Source organism: Lepisosteus platostomus, chromosome 10 (genome assembly GCF_059453375.1).
Source record: "Lepisosteus platostomus isolate fLepPlt1 chromosome 10, fLepPlt1.hap1, whole genome shotgun sequence".
NCBI lineage: Eukaryota > Metazoa > Chordata > Actinopteri > Semionotiformes > Lepisosteidae > Lepisosteus > Lepisosteus platostomus.
Genome location: NC_142620.1, coordinates 47,502,620 through 47,526,097, shown reverse-complemented (window position 1 = coordinate 47,526,097; position 23,478 = coordinate 47,502,620). Strand labels below are relative to the sequence as shown.

The following is a 23,478-nucleotide window of genomic DNA, read 5'->3' as shown; positions in this document are numbered from 1 at the left end:
AAGATTGTGAATCCTACATACTTTTCATTACTACAGTATGTTGACAATAGAGAAGCCTTTTTCTTAAAGTGTTAGAACACTCAAGTAAGTAGGTCTTAAAATACAATGTTAGATAAATAATGAATGCTAAAAAAAGTTAAGTAATTAGTAAAGTACCTCAAGATTCTGTACTAGGACCACTGTTCATCCTTATCTATATCAATGATCTAGATTCCAAATCTATATTTCTGGAAAACTACTCAATTTGGCAGAATGTGCTAAATTAGGAAGATTGGCAAACTGTTATACAGTATATACCGTAATATAGTTTAATGAGACTTAGGTCTCATTTAGAATAAATATGTACAATTTTGGCCAAAATGTTATAGAAAAGATATTGCTCTGGAATCAGTCCAGAGAAGAGCAACCAGATAATTCCTGGACATCATACAAGTATTCAAAACTTCAAGGGTATTGAAAGTCTCCCAACCAGTTTCTTCAGAATGAAACACAGCCCAGAGGACACAACTGGAAATTACATGAAAGTGCATTTAATACTGAGAACACAAGGCATTTCTTTACCAACAGGGTCTTGGGAGTATAGAACAGGCTTTTCAAGTTCTTTTTCAAGAGTGGTTAGACAGGATACTTGGATCAATTAGCTGCTCACTACCAAACAGGCTAGGTGAATGGTCTCCTCTTGTTTGTAACTATTCTTATGTACTTATTTGTGTGCAACTGTTTATAGATACGTCCATTTAAAAAGGCTGTCTAAAACTCTTCCGAGACAAGTTCATTCAGTTTTGCAAATTAGCAGTTTGAGATACACACAGTATGATAATATTTATCTGGCAACATTTTCTTCAATCACAGTGGAGTTCTTAAATAAACCTGAGGGATTTTTTTAGACCAGTAACACTTTGAAGACAATTGTGGAATTTTCCACATCTATCCTTTTTAGAATTTCGAATTTTAGTGCCTTCAAACTTGCTTTTGGCTTTTTGTCTTGAGAGTTTAATGTTTGGAGAAAGCCATTGTAATTTTTTTTTTGCTTTAAGCTAAGAAATGAATGGAGCAGAATAAGATCATTCTTGCTTCCAAATAGGACTTTTTTTAAATTGTAAAGGGAAGCATATGGTACTTGATGCTGTTTTATTAGTGGTGAAATGACACTTAAAACATGGGTTTATAATTTAATATTTTAGATTATAATTCTCACCATTGTGGCCAGTGAAGCATTGTCTGTGAAATAACTTTGTTTCATGTAGTTTATTGAAAGGATTATGCAGACATTAATCTCTGACTTTGGCCAGACAAGGAAAGTAAGATATTCAAGAAGCACTACATTACTTTATACTATATTTCCAGACATTGTACAGTTAGAAATCAGTAGAAATATGCATCTTTGCAAACCTTCCTACATTAGAATATTCAAGCCCCTGCTGCCTGGGTAGTTCCTTCAAAATCACAAATATCATGAACTACAATAATGTGATATTCTGCCAGTTGGTGTGACTCATTCCATGTGGTAAATTCATGCTATCTTTGCTTTTTTCTACCAATTTCATTCTGGGCTGTGGTCCATGTGATTCAGTCTTTCTGTTTTCTACTCTGTTGTGTTGCTGTGCTCAGAAATTCCACAATCTCTCAGAAGATGAACAGGGCACAGACGAAAGTGGTCTCCAATGTTTTGCTTGCTTTGCTTTTATCACATCTATCTTCTTTGCATAAAACGCAGTCATCACTACCCCCCAAACACCTTCCCTGCACACACACACAAATTAAAAAACAGCTGCCTCCTGGAGAAAGAGTGTTAAATGTCTGGGCATGGAACTCACATTACCAAGGTAACCATTTATGTTGAGCTGTTATTACTCAACCTTGTTCTTGATTTATACAGCCTTCTTTTTCCTTCCAGCAGACTTTCTTTCACATATTCTTAGCACTTACTCCCACACACACCTGTCAAAGTCAGCATATGATGACATTTTCCCTTTCCAAAAAATAAAGGGCAGAGTTTCATCGCAGCTTACGTAGACTGAATGTAAATAGAACAAGTACATTTGCATTTATCTTAACAAGTGGTAGATTATACAACAAGCTGCAGCTGTGCTGTCAAGAATATCATTCCAAATTAGGTATTTATGGAATCTGAACTTTAGTAGTCCATTAAATATAGAAAGCAGCAATTGTGCCACACAAATAGAATTCATAGGGGAAGTTTTTTATGATGTTGAGAAACAATGACTAGTGTGACCAATTGAAGTACAAACAGATGTACAACCACCAGATGTAAATAAAATCTGGTGGTTTTATATACTGTAGCAGTATCTAAATTAAATATAGTAGTATAGAAGTTTTGAAATGAATGGCGTACAATCCTGTGACAGAAAAAAAACGTTTTGCTGTCATTAAGCTCTAGAAGAACTGCATTGTTTAATACTATGTGTTATTTTTCCTATTTCATTTGAAGGTGCAGAACGCTTGTGATTTGCTGATTAAGCCCTTGGAAAAATTCCGCAAAGAACAAATTGGAGTCACAAAGGTAAGTTAGTCTTGTCAGCTGCACACCTAATATTTAAATGAAATATAAATGGCAGTTATGAGGAAATTATTACCGGTTACAGAAACACACTAAAACAAATATTTTTTTTATATCTTTATGTAAAACATGTTCTTGAATAAGATATAGCCAGTGATAATTGAATGAAGTCTTAATGCACAGTGTTAAGAAAGAAAAGTTTCAGATGATGATTTTACAATGGCATAAGAACTAGTCTTTTTTTAAATGAAAGTGCAGCACATTCTCTGCATGACATGTAGGTGTGATGACTAACTTCCTTATAATGTAAAATGCATTGTAAACTTAAACATCAAATTCATTGTTTTAAACCGGTAACACAAGTTGGCTGCCGAAGTACAGTAAGAATGAAGCAAACATTTGCACATTAATAGGGATTGTCTCATTACCAGGAAAAATTATGAATGTGACTAGGCTATATTCAGCCTGTTAATCTCATATATACTCATTTCATTAAAAAATCTTACTTATTAAATATCAGCTCTAAACAGATATAATATTGATATAATATTATTTCTGTCATTGATCCAAATGTAGGCAAAAAATGCAAATATTCCTCTAAGTACATTTAACTTTGAGTCAAATTGACATGCACAAATTTTCTTCGAGTTAATTTTCAAAACAGTATAAGTGTGTATTCATCATAAATGTTTAAATAGGCCTACTTCTGAAAATTACATAATATAAATACTCCTGTACTGATCATGAGGAAAACAGTGAAACATGAAAGGCTGAAGTATCCAAAGGTTACAAAAACTGTGCTACATATTTTAAGGTCAAGGTTGCCATAGAGGCTGAAGCATCCTTCAATTATATGATTGAAATATTTGTTGTTGCCAAAAGCAATTTTGGCTTGTGGTGGAAAAAGTGCTTCTGAATGACCACTCTTGGAGGAAATTGTTTTTTGGTCATTTGGAAGAAAAAGGCTAACAGGTTGTAGAACTTATAATAAAACACAAATTCATTTGTTTATTGAGATCCCAATCGTAGTGAAGGGAAGCCAAATACCACAACAGTAAAGTTGTTTAGGAGATGTGAAAAAACAAATAAGCTGAACATACAGTACCAGAATATCGATCAAAAGCTAGCCTTAGACCGTGGTGTGAAAGATGATATGGTGAAAGAGCTGCTGTGATATACTGTATAAGGGTTTCAATTATTAAAATTGACGGTTAAATGAGAAATTCAGAATTGTGTAATAAGTTATTTTGTCAGTTGTGAAATTTGAAGTTTACATTGTGTAAGTTATAATGTACCTACAAAATGGTTTCATGGTGGTTTATGTAAAATTGTACATCTCATCTCTTAATTTCACTTTTCATTAAAATGTGTGATTTGAATAGAAGCGAAAGAGCATAAAGAAAACATTGTTATACTGTATGAAAATGTAGAACTTGTTTGATGTGAGGGTTAATTTGATTAAGACAATTCTTAAGAAAAGCAGAATTCCAGCAGTATAAAGGCTGTACTCCCAAGAAGATGGATGAAATCAATCTTTGCGAACTTATGTGTAGCTCTTTCCCATTTTCCTGCTTTAACCTTTAAAAATAAATGCAAAGGATAATCTATTTTCTAGTCCAAAATGTTTGTAAAATTAATTCAGCAAAGTGTCTGAAAGTATTATTGTATTGTATTGTATTGTGTTCACATTATTTCGGTACACACTTCGCTTTACTGCTAAGTGCTATACTAGAATAAATTCATATTTAGAATGTACAGATGCAGCCATTCAAAGTGCGCGGTACAGACACCGCAGTACAGATACCGCAGGTATGATGACACGCGATACCGCGGTGCGTGATTGGTTGACCGACAGGGGCACTCGTGGTCCGTTGGTCTGTCGTAGAAAGACTTAGTGTAAACGTCTTTACTGTGCCCGTTGTAGATATTGAATTTTACCACTGAAGGGAAATCTTAGTAGCTGAGCATAAAAAGAATAGGAGCATACTGTAACGCGTGTGAAGGCCATAAATGATATTAATTTTGGAACGTAAACATACAGTATATGGCTGGTCTCGGTACTTTAAAGAAAAAAATACACACCAGTATTCCATTTCTCCCTAAACATTGTAAGCTTCGAAGTCTTTAACTAACGTGATACCGGAGTCAACAAGCATACTTTTAGAATTTGATTAAAAGGGAATATAATATGGAATCGCGTATCTAAAGAATTTAATAACGGTATGATTATATCCGTGTACTGCGGCAGGACTGTGTAGGGCTGTTTCGCCTACCTGATTCATGCGAGCTGTCTTGTAGCCTACTGGTCTAGGTGCATGACTACCAACTGGCAGGTTGTGTGTTCGAATCCAGCTGGTGCTGTACTTTTCATTTTTATTTATTTATTTTTTAATCGCGTAACATAAACATATTACCGTATGCAAACTGTACTGTATACAGTATGTATATGTATATTTAATGTCTTAACTGTGCCCATTTAATTGAATTAAAAAAAAATTATTTAACACGAACATTAAGCTGTTTACATCTTCCGCCTGAGAACAGTCACCCGTTGCTACCCAACGCAGAATGGTGATTGGCTGACACTATCTGACACCCCTCTGATTGGAGAAAAAAGACGTGCTGGTTTGCTATACACACTACCAGGAAGAGGATTTCTTTCTATTCAAAACGTGTATTTTAAAAGTTTAAGAAGTAAAAACCTTACAGCCTACACAGATTTCTAAACTGATCAGGATCGTTATCTTTGTCTTATGCATAATAATGTTCACCGCTCTGTCCAGCAAATTAATAATAAACTTTATTTTATATAGCGTTTTAAACGAATAAGTAATTAGATTGCTCATAAACCTAATCACTTGCTTTTTCTTTTTATTTAGGCTCAGATTTCAACTATAGATCGTATTATTAATAACCATAATAACAACCAACCAACAAAAACAACCATATAAACATAATGGTGGTGCTGGACCTTCCAGTTTTATTTATTTATTTTTTAATCGCGTAACATAAACATATTACCGTATGCAAACTGTACTGTATACAATATGTATATGTATATTTAATGTCTTAACTGTGCCCGTTTAAGTATTGAATATTCATATCTAATTTTACCACTGAAGGGAAATCTTAACATAAACATACAGTATATGGCTGGTCTCGGTACTTTAAAGAAAAAAATACACACCGGTATTCCATTTCTCCCTAAACATTGTAAGCTTCGAAGTCTTTAACTAACGTGATACCGGAGTCAACAAGCATACTTTTAGAATTTGATTAAAAGGGAATATAATATGGAATCGCGTATCTCAAGAAATTAATAACGATATAATTATATTCATGTTGCAAAAGAACTGCAACGGACATAAAAACTCCCTTGCATGGTTTCATTACGACCAGAATCGGTCTTGAGATATTTTTAACTTGATTTACAGTATTTGAGAGGTATGTCTTAACACCGATACTACAGTGCTTAAGTACTGCTCACGTATATGTTTCTAGGTTTATATTATGCATTTCATACGGTCAAATTACTTTTGAGCAATAAGAAGCGAGAAACGGTATGCGTTTTACTTTCGTTTTGTGCTGGGACCCGTGGATTGATTAGAGATATCAAGTACATACAAGTCATTTTTTAAATGTTGTAGTTCGTCTTGAAAAAATGTTACAAGTACATCATCTATCAACAATTACACAGGTTCTGTTTCCATATTGCGGATTTTGGTTACGTAATATTATTTTCTAGATTTCACGTTGTGAATATGATGGGATGTCTGATGGGATGTTTCTAAAAATCCATCCTCTGTAAAACGTCTTCTCTAGTTGTCCTGCATATGTATTCGCTAATGAAGCTGTGTGTTCTGAGCCTAGATCTCTACATTTCTGTATGAACCAGCTTAGAGGGCTAAAGACAGCTTGTGTTTAAATTGAGTGTAAGGCAATTTATGCTTCTAAAGTCATGGTCAGCATTTATCTTTGTACTGTGCTGTAAACTTGTTCTGTGCCAAGTCACATTATTTTATAGCGTTTTTAAAGCGTTATCAAATACGGTGTTACTGTAGTTTACTGAGTCCCATGTCACATGGTCTGTGATTGAAACCTGTAAAACCGGTTTAATTCGTCACAGCCAGCACTCTTCAGGTGTGAGGGTCTTCTGCTCAGAATGAAACGCTAAAATGTTTGTGTATATTCTAATGGTAGTGGGGGCGGGGTGTGTGGGAACAGGTTTGGTTGAAACATTTTCTCTGAAAGCATTTTCTTCGCAGTTTAACCGATCTTGTTACAGCATGTTACAGTTTACTATTATTAACCATATTAATTTTAAGTGCTTAATGTAAAATCTTGTAAAAATATATTTTCATTGTTCAAATATACATTAAGTCTGACTATCATATAATAAGTTAAATACAAAACTAAAGAAAAAATAGGGTTAAATATAATTCAAAATATTTTGCTAACAATGTTAACTGTTTATGAATAATAAAATGTATTAACTAAGGAGTAGGATGGCACAGTTGTTAGTATGTTTTTTGTTTTTTTTTAACCCAATCTCCGGGAAACCATTAGTACGATGGTGAATCGGAGATTCTCAACCCTTGCTGCGTACGACTGGAAAAGAATTCGTGATCGGATCAACGAAATGCTTCGTAGGAGGAGGCGGTCTTTTCCTCTTGTCTAACAGTCTGTCCACAAACAAAACATTCCTGTTAGACAAGAGGAATTGAAAAAAAAACAATGTTGTCAATGAAAACCGGTGTGTGTGTCTCTCCCTGCTGGATGTCCCTCTCACAAACTGCTGAATGAATAAAATAATTTTATTGAAAACGAGTTTGCGATTGTCTGGTCTTTAAATTCTGGAGATACGCGATTCCATATTATATTCCCTTTTAATCAAATTCTAAAAGTATGCTTGTTGACTCCGGTATCGCGTTAGTTAAAGACTTCGATGCTTAAAATGTTTAGGGAGAAATGGAATACTGGTGTGTATGTTTTCTTTAAAGTACCGAGACCAGCCATATACTGTATGTTTAAGTTCCAAAATTAATATCGTTTATGGGCTTCACACGCGTTGCAGTATGCTCAGGCACTAAGTAAAAGGAGATGCTTCGTATTGCTTGACTAATTTTAAAAACTAAGTTATAAATATAAAAATTGCAGGTGCTGCTCTGGTGCGTCGGCTCCTACACAGTGCCTGTCTGCCGTAAGCGTTACAATATACATACAGTACCCAACACTGCTTGTACCCATCTGTCATGCAAATAAAACACCTTGAATTGAATTGAATTGAGGGGAGAAGGGGGGGATACTAAAGCCAATACTGGCTCAATGGGCTTTGACGTGCTAATGCGTTGGTTTAACGGTCCGGGTGTGGCAGGCTTCCAATGTCAACTCGACTCGATTAGAAGACAATGAACGTATTTTAGCCCTAAATGAATTAATAGCAAACATGGTTTACATAAAATACATTTTTCCAAGAAAGTTTATAATAATACGATCTATAGTTGAAATCTGAGCCTACTTTAAAAATAAAGGAAAAGCATTTTCAGAGAGCAATCACGCTGTGTTTATGTAGAAAAAGTGATTAGGTTTATGAGCAATCTAATTACCTATTCGCTTAAAACGCTATATAAAATAAAGTTTATTTAGAGATGAATGATCGGTGTCGCAGTTTAAATAATGTGAGTCAGGAAACTAACACAGCGCCACCGGATTTAATAACGCAATAAAAACGCTATAAAATAATGTGACACAGTACAGCACAGTACAACAATACTGACCATGACTTTAGAAGCATAAATTACCTTACACTCAATTTAAACACAAGCTGTCTTTCTGTATGAACCTCTAAGCTGGTTCATACAGAAAATGTAGAAATGCATTAGCCTGATCATGATTAAAAAACACATAATTAAACACGCGTTTGCGATTTAAATCAGAACACGATTTAAATCAATATAAATGTTTATATTGTAACGCATACTGTCCAGCCTCCATTTCTCTATAAAAATTTACTGTTGCACACACACACACAATAGAAGCAGGAACCGCTGTCAGAAGGGAAGATATGTTCAAAATATCGCAAATATCGATCATGTTGCGATATTTTGAAATATAAAAGTCAATTGATTGTCCATAATATCGCTTACCTATTTTTTCGAAGAAATGTTTGTTCAAATAAAAGTCCAGCACCAGCTGGATTCGAACACACAACCTGCCAGTTGGTAGTCACGCACCTAGACCAGTAGGCTACAAGACAGCTCGCATGATCAGGTAGGCGAAACAGCCCTACACAGTCCTGCCAGTACAGGGATATAATCATACCGTTATTAAATTCTTTAGATACGCGATTCCATATTATATTCCCTTTTAATCAAATTCTAAAAGTATGCTTGTTGACTCCGGTATCACGTTAGTTAAAGACTTCGAAGCTTACAATGTTTAGGGAGAAATGGAATACCGGTGTGTATTTTTCCTTGTGATATTTTAAGCTCTAGTTGAATGATAGGTGTCGCATTTTAAATCATTTTCGTAGCTAGAAATTATGAAACGCCCTGTTAAAAGCAAGGAAGTTTTTATGCCCCGTTGAAGTAAAACAAAATGCCTGACAAAGTATGGCTTGGACAGATTCCAAGTGCTTGTACAAATGTGCTAAAGAAATTATACTTTGAGTATACAGCTTGTCCAAAGTCATCCATTATTAATACTATTAGTAATATCTTCAGTAAAGGCTTTGATGCATAAATATTTCTGATAAAGGTAGGTTGTGTACTTTTGTCCAACTGAGCAATCTTGCTTTCATAAAATATACCAACATTTTAATGACTGATGATTAACATGCTGTAATACACAGTTCAAAATTAAAGGCTCAAATGCTGTACATGAGAGGTTAAGCTCCCCCTGGCGGTTTTACAAGGCGACGCCGGATAGTTAGTCACGTGACACACGTGAAACCGCGTGATACTGTGACACGCCCACCGGGGTATGCTGCGAAATACCTCACCCATTTTGAATGGCTGCATCTGTATTGTATGAATAGTAAAAAGCTGCATAATAAAAAAGGTTAGTATTTTTCAGCAATTTTGGTTGTTTTTTGGTGCAATAGTGTTTTGTCTAGGTTGTTATATAATTTGTAAGTTGTCAGTACTAATTGTACATACGTATGTACAGTTACAGTACTATGGATTGTTGGGGGTTATGGTGCTGAAGGCTTCATTTAATCTAAATTAAATAATAAAAAGAATACAATTAGGCCTTCATACATATTTTACTTTTACAATCTTTCTATTTTTCGTTGTATGTTTGGTTGATCTAAAATAAACTTCTTTGACACACCCTGTTGAAGAGTGTGATAAACATAAACGTTGATAGGCAAATGTTGGTAAAACAAGCACTCAAAACAGCCATAACTTAGAGATAGTTCTCTTTTTACAGTGTGACAAGAAAAAAACAAAACAAAAAAGCCTAAGCTCCTTCTTCACACCCCTTCTATAATACAAAACTCACAAAAGCTCCATCACTCAGTCAAGTCAAGTTACTTTGCACATCAGAGGACGCCCTCTGTCTCCAGAAGGCAGAGGTTGACTGACTGTGGAACCCACTAGTTGATCTGGTGACTGAGGACAGCAGGCCATTTGCTACAGTTTTCTGAGGAACATGGTTCAGACAAGAGTTTTCATCTTGTCTTGTCAAAATGATCATAATGGAAAACTCTGAATCTTTTCTGATTCTCAAATCAAATCTTGATTTGAGCTATGGAGACTTGTACTGAGAAAGAATTAAATGGCTTTTCTTTTTCATTTGTTAAAAATAATTTTAACATTTTAACATTTTAAACAGGTGGTAGATTTTTTTAAATTATTCTACTTTCAAGATAATGGTAATATAAAAATGAACTGATAGTATTACTCTTAGACCATTTCTCTGAAAGATATTGGACATCCTTTTAGACTCTTGTTTAATCTGTGTGGCTCTACTCTAATATGAAGGCGCTGAAAGGATTCCAAGCCATCGGGAAAGTAATTGAAAATGAAATGAAAAACCTTGAGAATGTTTAGTCCTTATTCTTGTAGCGTTTTTGTGTATTACATTGTGTTTCATAATCTCTTTTTTCTTTTCTCTACTTATAACTTAGAACTTCACATGATAGTATGATGTAATTCTATTCATATAATCATTAATTGAATGATTAACTGAGAATGAAAGTGCTCAACAGTTATTGGGCAATGCATGTTACCAGTTCAATGGAGTGACCCTCTGACCAAATGAAACAAGGCTCAGTTGAATGCTTATTATCTCCATCTGGAAGCAGTTTAGCTTGGTTAAAAACTGGAGAAAATGACAAAGTACGATGCAGTGAAACATGGTGTATAGCTTTATTACTGTCAGCTGTTTTTTTAGAATAATGTTCATCTCTTGCTTTGTCTTGTTTTCTTACTGTTCTGAATTACTGCACCTCTAGTAGTGACCTCTAGTAGTGTCAACCTTTCCCCTTTTGCTCTTAAATGAATCACACCAACATCCTGTGTACAAATCGTGCCAGAGAAATCATTAAACTAGTGACATTACCATAGTCATTTTGCTGTCTGATTCATACTGGGTCCAAGAAGGCTTTGAGAAAAAGTAATAGATACCTTACAAGGATTATAGCCTTATATTTTGGTACCTAACTGGCAAGAGCAATGGGAAATTACTGCAACGATTAATTCCAGGGAGAATGAAACCTTATATGATTTATTATTCTAAATTGTGGAAAACATGGGAAACAACTAGTTGCCATGGAAACTTCCGGCAGCCTGGTATTGGTATTCAAACTGTTGTACAGAAAATAGTTTGATTAGATCCCTCTACAGAGTGCTCCTGCCTGAACCTTAAAATAGATTGATTGTCATATAAAGTCTATCTATTGTATAATATACTGTATAGTCTCACAATTAGTTCAAAGGTGAAGAACACCTGTTTCTGTCCTTGAATGTTTGTTCCATTTCAGGATGTTGACTTTTGATATACACATCTCCGCTGCAGTGTGGCAACATTTTATGAATAAAGTGGTGTGTCATCAGTTGATATTAGCATTGATAAGTATGTTTAGCTTCAAAGGTTGTTTTCTATCTTGGGGAAGTGAGACCATAATAAAATTAAATCTATTTTAGTTCAGAAAAAAAGAAAGAGAATGGGTATTCAACATGATATAGACTGTTTCCGTGTAGCAAATATTGCTAAGATCTATTGCTGTCTGTCTGTTTCTCATAAAACTCATAATTTTAGAAGAAATTATAAATGGTTTGTCTGCCATTATTGCATTTTTGTATCTTTGACTTTGAAAAAACACCAAATGCATAAAAACATATTTACTTCCTGTATACATTAAGGATACTGCAGAAGCTACACATTGATAACAGCTTACTTCCTCCCTGCCTGTCTACCCTGTTTTCGCTCAACCCCTCTGCTGTTTGCAGTCTGGAAAATGGCTTCATGCCATTCTCTCCTCTAGCAGAGGACTCATTAAAAAAGCACTAAACCTGCACTTCTCCCTTCATTATTTGAAGATTAAAAACCCACAGGCAGCTAGGCTGCCATTTTGGGGGTTTTCTGGGATATAGATGAACTTGTTTTTGTGGCCTGAAGAATTTCCTTGCTAAGTGTGGGCAGGACAAGTGGAGGGAAGAATTTTAAATTTAAGCTTAATAAGTAAACGTAATTCTGTGTGACCAGCAGCCTTAACATTGACTGTTTCAGTTAACTCCTAATGAAAGTCCTTTAGTTTTTTTATTGTGAAGAAAACACACAAAAATCAATGTTGTTTTAAGTCTTGGAATATGCAGAGGTTAATTCCACAATGAACATTAAAACAGTTTTTGGTTGTGTTGCCTACAAATGTTGTGAGCTTTTATGTTTTAAGTATTTCCTTGTATTTTCTTTTAACTGAGCTCTTAAATGATCCTTTATTGATGTAAAAGCTAGCTATTAAATCTTATTAAATTATTTTTATTTCCAAATAGTGTGGAGATGACAAATTACCAACATGTTTTATTATTAAAATGTAGTCTTCATAAAGACAATCCATAACCTGAAAAAATATTATTTCAGTTAAGGTTGTAATTAAGTAACTAAGAGAACACAAAAAAAAACCTTAACACTTGGATGTATCAGGATCAGAGCTGAATTGTCATTCAGTAACGGAGTATGCACAATATTTTATCTGGTTTGCAGTACTCTTTGCTGCAAAACCTTAAATTCCTTTTAGTTCTTGGCAAAAAACCTACTGGGAGTTTCACAATAATCTGGAGGAGAATTTTGAGTTAATCTAGGTTGTGTTCCATTGTACAATAATACTGTTGTTCTCTCCAAGCCCTACGAGTCCTGTTTAGTAACCTCTGCACTAAAATCCTCTGCTTTGCCTAAAAAGCCTCTCCTAGGTGTGGTATCAGCTCAAGCAGTGTGTAACAACAAAAGCATCACATACAAATTATCTTGTTCACAGTATAAGAAAAATTCCTAAGTTTCAAATGTATTGATTTTCTTTGCAGCAAATTACAGTGTAAATTATTAACCTTTTAAGACTTCGAAAGTTGTTATAGTTTGCTGTTCTGGTAACCTAAAAGTCTACACAAAATGGGAAGTGTTTTGAGGTTTGTGTCAGCTTTTCTCTGATAAAATGGTAGAGTTTAAACACTTACTGCCAACAATACTTCTACATTCTGCAGGACATGCCTCTCTGCGAGTTACTCAGGTTATCTCTGTCACTTTGCAACATTACATTTATGCAGAATCCATGTTAAATCTTTACAGAATAATATTAACAGTTCTATTACTCCAGTTACGAATTGTTACTTTTGTCCTTTTGAAAATGCTACTGTAAAAGTTGCCAGTATTTCGTTTTGCAGCTGGTTTTTCAGGAAAGGTGTGCCAGTAGTAAATATGTAATCATGGCACACTCATCAGCTACTGCAACAGGGAATGCAAAAAAGCCAGAAGAACAGTCAGAGGTTGTCTTTTTTGAAGACACTACTGTATGTAGAAAGGGAAGTATATGTGACTGTAAAAAATAGGTCATAGACAGAGAAAGGGATAGAGCATTTCCCATGGATTTTCTGCGCCAGGCCGCCTCTTGGGTTTGGGAGGCTATGGGCTCATTCCAAAGGGAGCTGAGGCTGCTGTGTGTTAATCAACTGCAGATCATCTGCACATAACTGCTGGAAATAGTCAAGACATGACTGCAACACTGTCCAAAATCGTCAGCAGAACTAAATAAAAGCCAGCTTTGAATGCTTTTAGGAGCTGCTACAAAAATTAGGGAAAGAAACTGAAGGATTTTAACCATTTCTTGAAAAGTTCTGCCACAAAACTAAATATTAAATAATATATAATAATAAGTTATGGCAAACAAAAAATATTTTATTCTTTGCCCTTTTCACCGAAGGATTATAAACTTTAATTATGCATTTGAGTTATTTGGTTTGGTCAAAAATAGAAAAAATATATCTGTCTCTCTGAGCACAGGTTGAAGACATCTACAGACAATACTGAGACAAATTCTAAGACTTGCTTCCTAGACATCCATTTTAAAATTATTTGGCTGTCTTTTTTCTGTAAGAAATTTATATTCTGAGGTCTGCTATCAGTCAGAGAAATTGAGTAGACAGCTATGTGGAATCGCTAAGAAAGGAGTGTGGCAGCTGTATCTGAGGAGAAAATGCTTCAGAATGCTTTATGATTTCCTACTGTTTCTTCCTTTAAGAAAAAGAAAGTTGTTATGGTTAATGACTAAGAGTGGAGGAATGCTCTTTCTTCCTTGCTGGCCTCTGCTGCTCAGTCCACTCCAACAGCAGTGTCTGTTTATACACGTGGAGCTGTTGGCCTGGGCTCGCAGATCAGATGATTTGCCTGTGAATCCCTGTCAATAACTCTGAACCTGCCAGATACAGCAGCAGGAAAGGGAAAAATGGGTCCTGTGGCTTACAAAATGTGGCTCTTTTCATGGAGACTTCTTGAGCCAGGCTGCGGGCTCCATGTAAGGCATATTTAAATAAGAAGATTTCTGTCAAATGAAAGCATTATTATGCTTGAACATCCATTTTTGAATGTTTACCGAATTTGGAAATTTTGGCTGCACCTGCATCTCTTGTTGCCCATATACATTTATAGACTCAGTTTAATGTTTTCTCAAGGATTCTGTTAGCATCACCTTTTCTTTTCAGAAAGTCAGCGGATTCCATTAAGCTCTTGCCACGTTTTACATTTAAAGAATTAGGTTTCACACTAGATGAACAGACAAGCTGCTATCTAAACAGCTAAGCCTAAACTATTTCTGAAAGGCCTCCATCTGTCCACTTTAGAGTTTTGAATTATGCCATTTAATGGGAGGAGACTCAGATTCTGTTTAAGACAATTGGTGTATAAATAATTCAACCCAATACCCTCCCTCTTTTGTAACTGTAAATACAAAAAAATGTATTTTATGCAATACAAAGTCACAATTATTTCTTACAGCCCAAATGTCTTTTTAATTACAACACTGAAGAGCCTTTTCTTCTCATCTTGTATTTTCCTTAAAATGTACCTTTTATTCAATTGTTAAGAGGAGCTGTTCCTTCGCTTAACCACACGTAAACTGTGAGATTTTGATTCATGGTGTTTTTTTTATGTAACACTACAGGTAAAAAACACCCAAATAGCTAGATGTTTCTATACTTATAAAAATGGCTTTGTTTACTTAGGTAGGTAAATAACAGTAACAGTGTTATGTTAAATAGTACTGAAGCATTTTTTCTGTCAATTTGTTTATTTTTTACACACTGTATTTTGATTTTCAAAAGATATGTTCTGAAAAAAACACATATCTTCATAGTATAGTTAGACCTAGGGGTGTTTGTTGTAGCCCTATGTGTTGAAGCATATCCTTTCCTCTTCAACAAAGGGTGAAAATATAATATACGTACAGTACATTACACACATAAACATTACGATACATTCAGTAGAACACTGTAAATCAAACATTAAAAATAAATATATAAGTGTGCTTTAGGATATAAGCATTGTTGTTTTAATGTACCAAAGTGGCTACAACACAAAATGTCAGCAGGTGTAAAATTCTGATACCAACTAGATTTTATATCAGAGTTGTATAATGGAAAAAACGTAAACAAGTTTAACTTTTGGTGATATTTGTCTCTTTGCAGGTGTTATGTTATTTTGCAGCTGTTATCCTCATTAGATAAATAGGACATTTATAATCAGTAGTTTTCACTGAAGTATTTAGAAATTGTTTTATTTTGTTAATGTCTTGAATTGTTCCTCTTTTATCACTGGGTGTTAGATGTGTTGTAATAAAGAAGCTCTGATGTTCCCTTTAAATGCTTTGGTTAAAGACAAAGCCACAAAAAGGTTTGAGGTTATTTTAAAGCACGCATATTTCCAGTTTTATGTTTTTAAATATTTCATAATGTACATTTTTGTATCTCTACAGGTTATAATAATACGGTTATAACAATGGCATCAATTTTAACATGTAAAATCCCATAATGTTCTCCAAGTATACGTAGTGTTTTCTAAGTGTGAAATTCCAATCATGGTCAGATGAATAATTTCACAATACTTTATGATATTGTCGTCATATCTAACAGGATTGATGTTGTGATAACACAATGCAAGTTTTAATTGTTATATCTAATAGAATTGTTTACAAAGATGATTCAAAAGATCCTATGCATCACAGTCAACAGAACAAAAAGGCACTTTTCAAATTACAGTACAAATGTATCAAGTAAGTGGTAATTCAGATAGACTATATCTAATATTGCTTTTTTGTGATATCCAGTTTTTCTGTTACTTGTATATCTGTAGTTTGCACAATAGATTATCCTTTGGTCAATATTTGTTTAAAATTATTGCAAAGGACCATACACATACATTCAAAATGCACTTACAGTATTACACTTTAATGTAGAGTATCCCAGTGGTTTGGGAGTTTGGGATCTGGATTTAATTTCACAATGGCGTGCCTTCATGCAGGGATCCATTTATACTCTATTTGTATTGGAGCTTTCCCAGGATGTGCCAGTTTCATCCCACCTATCATTGCTGACTATGTTAATTGGTATTTCCAAATTGTCACTGTGTGCTTGTGTGAATCCTGCCATGGACAGCCTTCAACTCTCTGTGAACTTCTATTGGAATGAAGCAAACTTGAGTGATGGATAGATTTAATACTAAAATATATAGTTTGATTGACAATAAGAATGTGTACTTCATTTTAAATGCATTGGCAACCTGTCAAAGTGAACAAAAATGGACACAATTAAACTAGAGAGTTTGGCTTTGTATTTCAGGAACGAAAAAAGAAGTTTGACAAAGAAAGTGAGAAATATTATTCTCAACTGGAAAAACATTTAAACCTATCTTCAAAGAAAAAGGAATCTCATCTACAGGATGTAAGTATAAACATTTGCTAATACCTCCACTACATACAGCATTATGTGTGTATTTTGATTAACAGGTTTTATGCTGAATGCAGAATATTGTGTAAAGAAGCCATTAAATCATTAATTAAATGAATTTCACTTTTTATCATCAATAATTGCTTCATTTGATAGTTTATGAACCCCATATTTACTTATCGCAATGAGATAACAATATTAAGTATGTTATGCAGCCTTTGAATAGGTTCTTAAGCTTTTCATGAGATGTATTGAACTACTGTATTCCTCCTCCTCTGCTTGTGATCTGGCCTTTTAATCTAATACTATTAATGTTCTATTAGAGACTGTGATGACCAATTCATAATGCTGTTTTAGGTTTTGCATTCTTAAACAATTGGTTGTTGAGCATGTCTGAGTAAGACTTGATATGTTATCCTGTTGTAAAGTCCATTTGTGACTAGACTTAAGTTTCTTGAATAATCCGTTCCTAAATTCTAACTTAGTACATTAAGATGGAAGACATTAAACACAGAAAACAACCCTTAAGCAGAATGTTTAAAAGATGACATTCTTTCAAACATAAACTTCTTTCTGTGCTTATCATACTTCATCTGAGCCTGCTCTGAAAATGGTTTGTGTTTCATCTTTCATCACACCATGGGATACCATTGGAATTGGGAGTCAGTTATTTGCTATTTGGCAAGCTCAATTTTCCTTTTCAATCTGCCACAAAAACCACTGCCATGGACCTCAGATTTATGAGGCCAACTTTGATTGAAACTCTTGGAGACATTGTACCTCTTGGGTGTGAGATACAGCTATGACCACTTACCCAAACCACTTTTCTGACCACACATTTGGGTAAAACATTCTTAAGTCTTCTTCCGAGTGAGTTAGCAGCCACCTTTTTAGCTTTGAAAGTCTTGGTAAAGTTTAAACTAAGATGCTTTATACATTTTACAGCCATGAGTAGACTAGTTGATGTCAATACTCTTCCATAGATCATCAGACAGTTCTGTGATTTTCCTCATGATGACATGGCACTGTGTGCTTTGCTTCAGTTTTCACTCTCCTTTAATATCCATTGGCAATCAGCGTATTTTGAAAAGCTTCTATAACCTTCCTGAAGCATACTTGTCAAAATAATATAAAAGAGGTCATTCAGTATGTCAAGTCTGTCAGTCAGTCTTAGTTATTGAATGCATCAGTATTCACCCCCTTACTTTGACACACCTAAATTACCTCTGAAGTAACCAACTCTCTTTTCCAAGTCACATAATTACTTGACTTGAGTCCACCTGTGTACAGTTGAAGTGTTTCAACTGTGATTTCAGAATAAATACACCTGTGTCTGGGAGCTTCCCCACCTAGTTAGTGCATTTCCGAGGAAACACTACACCATGAAGACCAAGGAACATTCCAAACAGATCTGAGACAAGGTTCTTGAAAAATACCAGTCAGGGCAAGGATATAAGAAAATTTCAAGGCATTGAATATACCTCAAAGCACGGTGACGTCCATCAAGGTGAGAAAATATGGAACAACTGTGAATCTACCCAGAACTGGCCGTCCTCCAAAACTGAGTGTCTGGGCAAGAAGAGCCATAGTAAGGGAGGCCACCAAGAGGCCTACGGCAACTCTAAAGGAGTTACAGTCCTCCATGACAGAGATGGGAGAAACTGTGCATGAGACAACAAAAACACGCACACTTCATAAATTTGGCTTGTACAGAAGGGTGGCAAGAAGAAAGCTTTTGTTGAAAAAACTCATATCTCATCTCGGCTGGAGTTTGCCCAAAGGCATGTGAGAGACTCAACAATTTGGACGAAGATTCTAAGGTCCAATTAGACCAAAATTGAACTTTATGTTTGGTGAAAACCTAACACAGTACATCACACTGAGAACACATTCACTACAGTGAAGCATGGTGGTGGCATCATTATGTTTTTGGGATGCTTCTCTGCGGCAGGGACTGGAAAACCCATAAAGATAGAAGGAAAAATGGATGGAGCTAAGTACAGAAAAATCCTGGAGGAAAACGTGCTGCAATCCGTAAGAGCACTGGGACTTGGAAGACGATTCATCTTCCAACTGGACAATAACCCAAAATTTACAGCAAAAGCCACACTGGAGTGGCTTTAAACCAAAAAGGTCCTATAGTGTCCCAGTCGAAGCCCAGACCTAAGTTAAATTGAGCATCTGTGGAATGACTTAAAAATTGCAGTTCACAAGGGGTCCCCATCCAACTTGATGGAGCTTGAGCAATTTTACCAAGAAGAATGGGCAAAAATTCCAGTGTCAAGATGTTCAACGCTGAAAGAGACTTACCCAGAGAGAATCACAGCTGTAATTGCTGCCAAAGGTGGTCTTACCAAGTATTAACTCTGGGGGGTGGGGGGGGAGGTGAATACTTATGCATTCAATTATTTTCTGTCTTTTATTTTTAATTAATTTAGTTAAATGTTTTGATTATTTTTTACTTTGGCATATTAGAGTACTTTGTGTTGAGGAGTGGCAAAAATTCTCAGCTAAATACATCATGGCTCCATGCTGTAATACAATAAAATCTGAACAAATCAGGGTGGTGTCGGCTTTCTATAGGCACTGTAATTATAATAATTGCTTACACTATATAGCGCTTTTCTGGACACTCCACACAAAGCGCTTTACAGGTAATGGGGACTCCCCTCCACCACCACCAATGTGCAGCATCCACCTGATGTATTTGTACTGTATTTGATGTATTTTATCTGGATATATCCTTGTTTATAAATCTGTTTTTAACTGCAGGCAGATGTCCAGCTTGATAAAGAGAGGCTTAATTTTTATGAGTCTTCTGTGGAGTATGTATATCAAATTCAGCAGGTGCAGGACAGGAAGAAGTTTGATGTTGTGGAGCCCGTGAGTGCCTTCCTTTTGTTTTCAAAAAGCCATCCTGTTTACTTTTTATTTCCACTGGCCTAGCCTTGTCCCTGTGCGATGTGTAGCTGTCGCCTCTGTTACCAGCCTTACAACAGCTTACATGAGAAAAACAAACTCAGGGTGTTTGGAAGACAGTTCATTACAACAGCTTGCAGGAGGAAAAGAAGGTCAGGGTGTATACAAAAAATACATTTACAAAGGAGCTTCATAGTGCTAATTCAAACACACTCACTCAATTATATTTAAAACACAGTCTGAAAGCAGATCATAGAAAAGTAAAGTATGTTTGAGGATGTATGCTTAAAGTGTAAAAAAAATACTTCTTATAATGCAGGGCTTAACCATTCTCTTTTGCATCAGACTGTCAAGCTGTTGTTATTTGGCTAAGAATAAGAAGTATTTTTTTTAGCACAATGAAACTACTTTTACAACAGACCTGGATTATCGAGCTATACTGTAGCTGCTTCAATGAAAGGTGTGTAAGTATATGTTGTTATATTTAGGATAAATGTTGTTATCCCTTACTTTCACTAGTGTATTTGCTAAAATTGTTTTATATTCTTGTAAGAATTTAATTTATTTATGCTACCAAAATTATGTTTTTGATTTTTATTCTGATGCAGGTGTTGGCTTTTCTTCAGAGTCTGTTTACATTGAATAACCTCACATTTGAAATGACTCAGGACTTCATGCCATACAAACAAGAACTTCAGTTAAGCTTGCAAAATGTGAGTATTGGTAACAATTTTCTGGTAAATATCAACATTAAGTATCCAATCTTTTGTTTTGGAAACAAAAGATCCTTCACTTTGGGTACGTAAAAATATAAGTGTAATTTTTGAATGGTGCTTAATTAATGATGGGTCGATTGAGTCGGTAAAAATATGTGTTTAACAAAGCTTGAAGCTTTGAGACATTGGAAAACCTTCTTGTTTCTAGACAAGAAATCGCTTTGAAAGCACACGGGAAGAGATGGAGGAGCTCATGAAAAGAATGAAAGAGTCACCTCAGATGTGCCAAATTCCTGGCCAGCCAGCTGTCGAAGGATATCTCTTCACACAGGAGAAGTGTAAGTATGTGTTTCAAGAGTTAGAGACTAACCATGTGAAGGAAAAGGGGTGTTTTAAGGACAACTATACATGTATATGTACCCAGGAAAGCCAAACCAAAAAATGTTTAAAAATTAATTTAATGGACTGTAAAAATTCGTTAACCCTTTCTGATAATTTGAGCTGTTTTTAAATGTTTTGTTGAATCCCAATGGATTGTTGACTGATGATAAACTGATTATGAAATATAGCAAGCTGTGGATTTTGGTATATGTGAGGCTGGCAATTTTTCTTTGGCTCACAGCCCAACAGTGTCCCCTGGGATTTATAGGGAACCTGTGAGTTTGCAGTGTTGCCAGTGAGGACCAGATGGCTCCTACAAATGACGCTAACTGTTGTGAGCACTGAGGAGCTCTCAGTACAGCATGTAAAATGGCAGATGTCTATGATGATATGCATTTTGGAGAGGATTGAAAAAGTGAGCCAATGTCATGAGCAATTAGCAATTTCAAAGCAGGCAGGGCTTAAGAAAAAAATAAGGCCTCCTGTGTTTAATAAAAAAGAACAAATAATTATTCAAATGATGATTTCATATGCTGGTTAAGAGATGTTTTTTTATCATGCTAAACTAGTTAAAGTTGCCCTAAATGAGTAGCAGGTGATGTATTGGTCTAGTTGTAATGCAATGTGAAGGATACTTGGACTTTGCTACAGTAAGTGAATTAGCTTTTTTCATGCAGTAGGATGTGTGCTGCAGCATAGGAGTTCAGAGCTTGAATCCCTGTGTGGGACTCAGACAACCAGCTTCCTTATGAATGGCACCAAAAAGTGATCCCTTTACTCAAAATATGCATTATGTTTTTCACCTTTTATTTGAACTGTATTTGAGCGAAGGATGCCCAGGTTCCGACACCATGAGTAAGGATTCTGCTTGTCTCGCACAGGAAACTGATCTTTGGTCTCCTGAACTGAAATTCACGTGCACTTCTAAAACACCCAAAGATCCAATGGACCTGTCAAAGCTGTAGTTACTTGCTATAATTACTTGCACATCTATTACAGAGGCATACAGCAGCTCATATACTCTACAGGAAATAAATAATTGTTACACTGAATAATAATTCTGCAGTAATGTATTTTCATGACATTCCACAGTATTAATTTAGGGCAAAGTGATTTGTTTTGCTTGATTTATTTCCTAGGGGCCTTGGGAGTTACATGGGTAAAGTACTACTGCAAATATCACAAAGAAAACAAGGTGTTATCCATGATCCCTGTTGAGCAGAAACCCGCAACTAAGCAAGTAAGTAATGAAAGACTGAAGTATGAGGATTGTATTGATCATAATATGTATTTCAAAAAATATTACAAGGGTGTGCATTATATACATATAGTGTTGTCTTGTGTTACCCTTCATGCTTGTGCAATAATATAAAACACACAAGGATTGTAATTGTCTGCTTACTAAACATCTGTTTACACACCCACAGAAAGGTATGTTTCAATGAAAGAGGACATCCTGTGTGAAAAAGAAATCAAACAGTGCCTCATTATGGAGATTATTACTGTATGTAATGACGTATCCTTAACTGCACCTTGGCATAATTATTTTTTATTTGTACCAGATTTCACCTTAATAATTAAAAGGCAGGGCGGTGTGGTGGATGGTATTGCTAGGTTCAGTTATGCCCCAGAGTGCCTACCTTTATGAAATGTGCATTTTCCCCCATTATTTCACAGGTCTCTGGGCGTTCGTCACTAATACTGAAAGACATGGTTTCTTGGAGTGATAGAGTTCTCTGTCTTGTGACTTTCTCTCCACATTGAGTTTCCTGTGCTCTCGAGGCCTGCTTTGCACCCTGTGCTTCAGGATAAGCTCTGGCCTGCTAATAGTCGCGACTCAAAAGTATCAAGATTAAGATCACGTCTTAAATTCAGTAGATTATAGTTTAGAAGCACATCAGTTGAAAGCTCTGTCTCCAACTATTTTAATGGCATTTTGTTAAAAGCCGACCAGTTTAATTTCCTTTTTAGAACAATTGTAAACATGTAAAAGAAGTACTGTAGCTCACGGACATCAATTAGCCCTAGTATGTGAAGGACCCTAAACATCATGGAAAAAATAAAATTTAAGAAAGTGAATTCTACTGAAAAATGAATTTTAATGGTTTAGGAGGAACCTGACCACTTGGGGTATCAAGCACTGGTAGCTTGTGGGGTTTTCTATCAGGTAATTTCTATGCATAGGAATTGAGATTTTAAGATTAAATATAATATATATTAACAAATGAAGAATTCCATATTCAAGCCACATTTACAATTCATTCATTGACGTACTTATTGTGGTTCTAATAAGATCATTAACATGTCAAACAAAAGAAAGGTTTGAGTGTCTTAGATTTGATTTCATTTAGAGGTGGTCTCTTCTGCACTTGTTTTTAATACTAATGAGAATTCTGTGTTTTCTGTGTAAAATTGAGCCACAATTTCCCACCACAGATTTCCTAGCAGTGATTCCAGCACCATTGCCAAATTAAACTTCAGTAAATAAAGGGGAAAAATACAAAAA

At 35.3% G+C, this 23,478-nt stretch overlaps 1 protein-coding gene across 1 annotated transcript in view; it reads left to right on the top strand.

Annotated features, from left to right (window-relative positions):
- The window catches only part of ophn1 (oligophrenin 1), a 70,190-nt gene that overhangs the window by 16,396 nt on the left and 30,316 nt on the right, over window positions 1–23,478 (top strand). Inside the window, exons 4-9 of the mRNA XM_088596788.1 lie at window positions 2,453–2,524; window positions 16,849–16,950; window positions 19,729–19,839; window positions 20,484–20,588; window positions 20,800–20,929; window positions 22,112–22,212. Coding sequence (XP_088452914.1) covers window positions 2,453–2,524; window positions 16,849–16,950; window positions 19,729–19,839; window positions 20,484–20,588; window positions 20,800–20,929; window positions 22,112–22,212 — 621 coding nt within the window. The remainder of the gene's footprint in view (window positions 1–2,452; window positions 2,525–16,848; window positions 16,951–19,728; window positions 19,840–20,483; window positions 20,589–20,799; window positions 20,930–22,111; window positions 22,213–23,478) is intronic.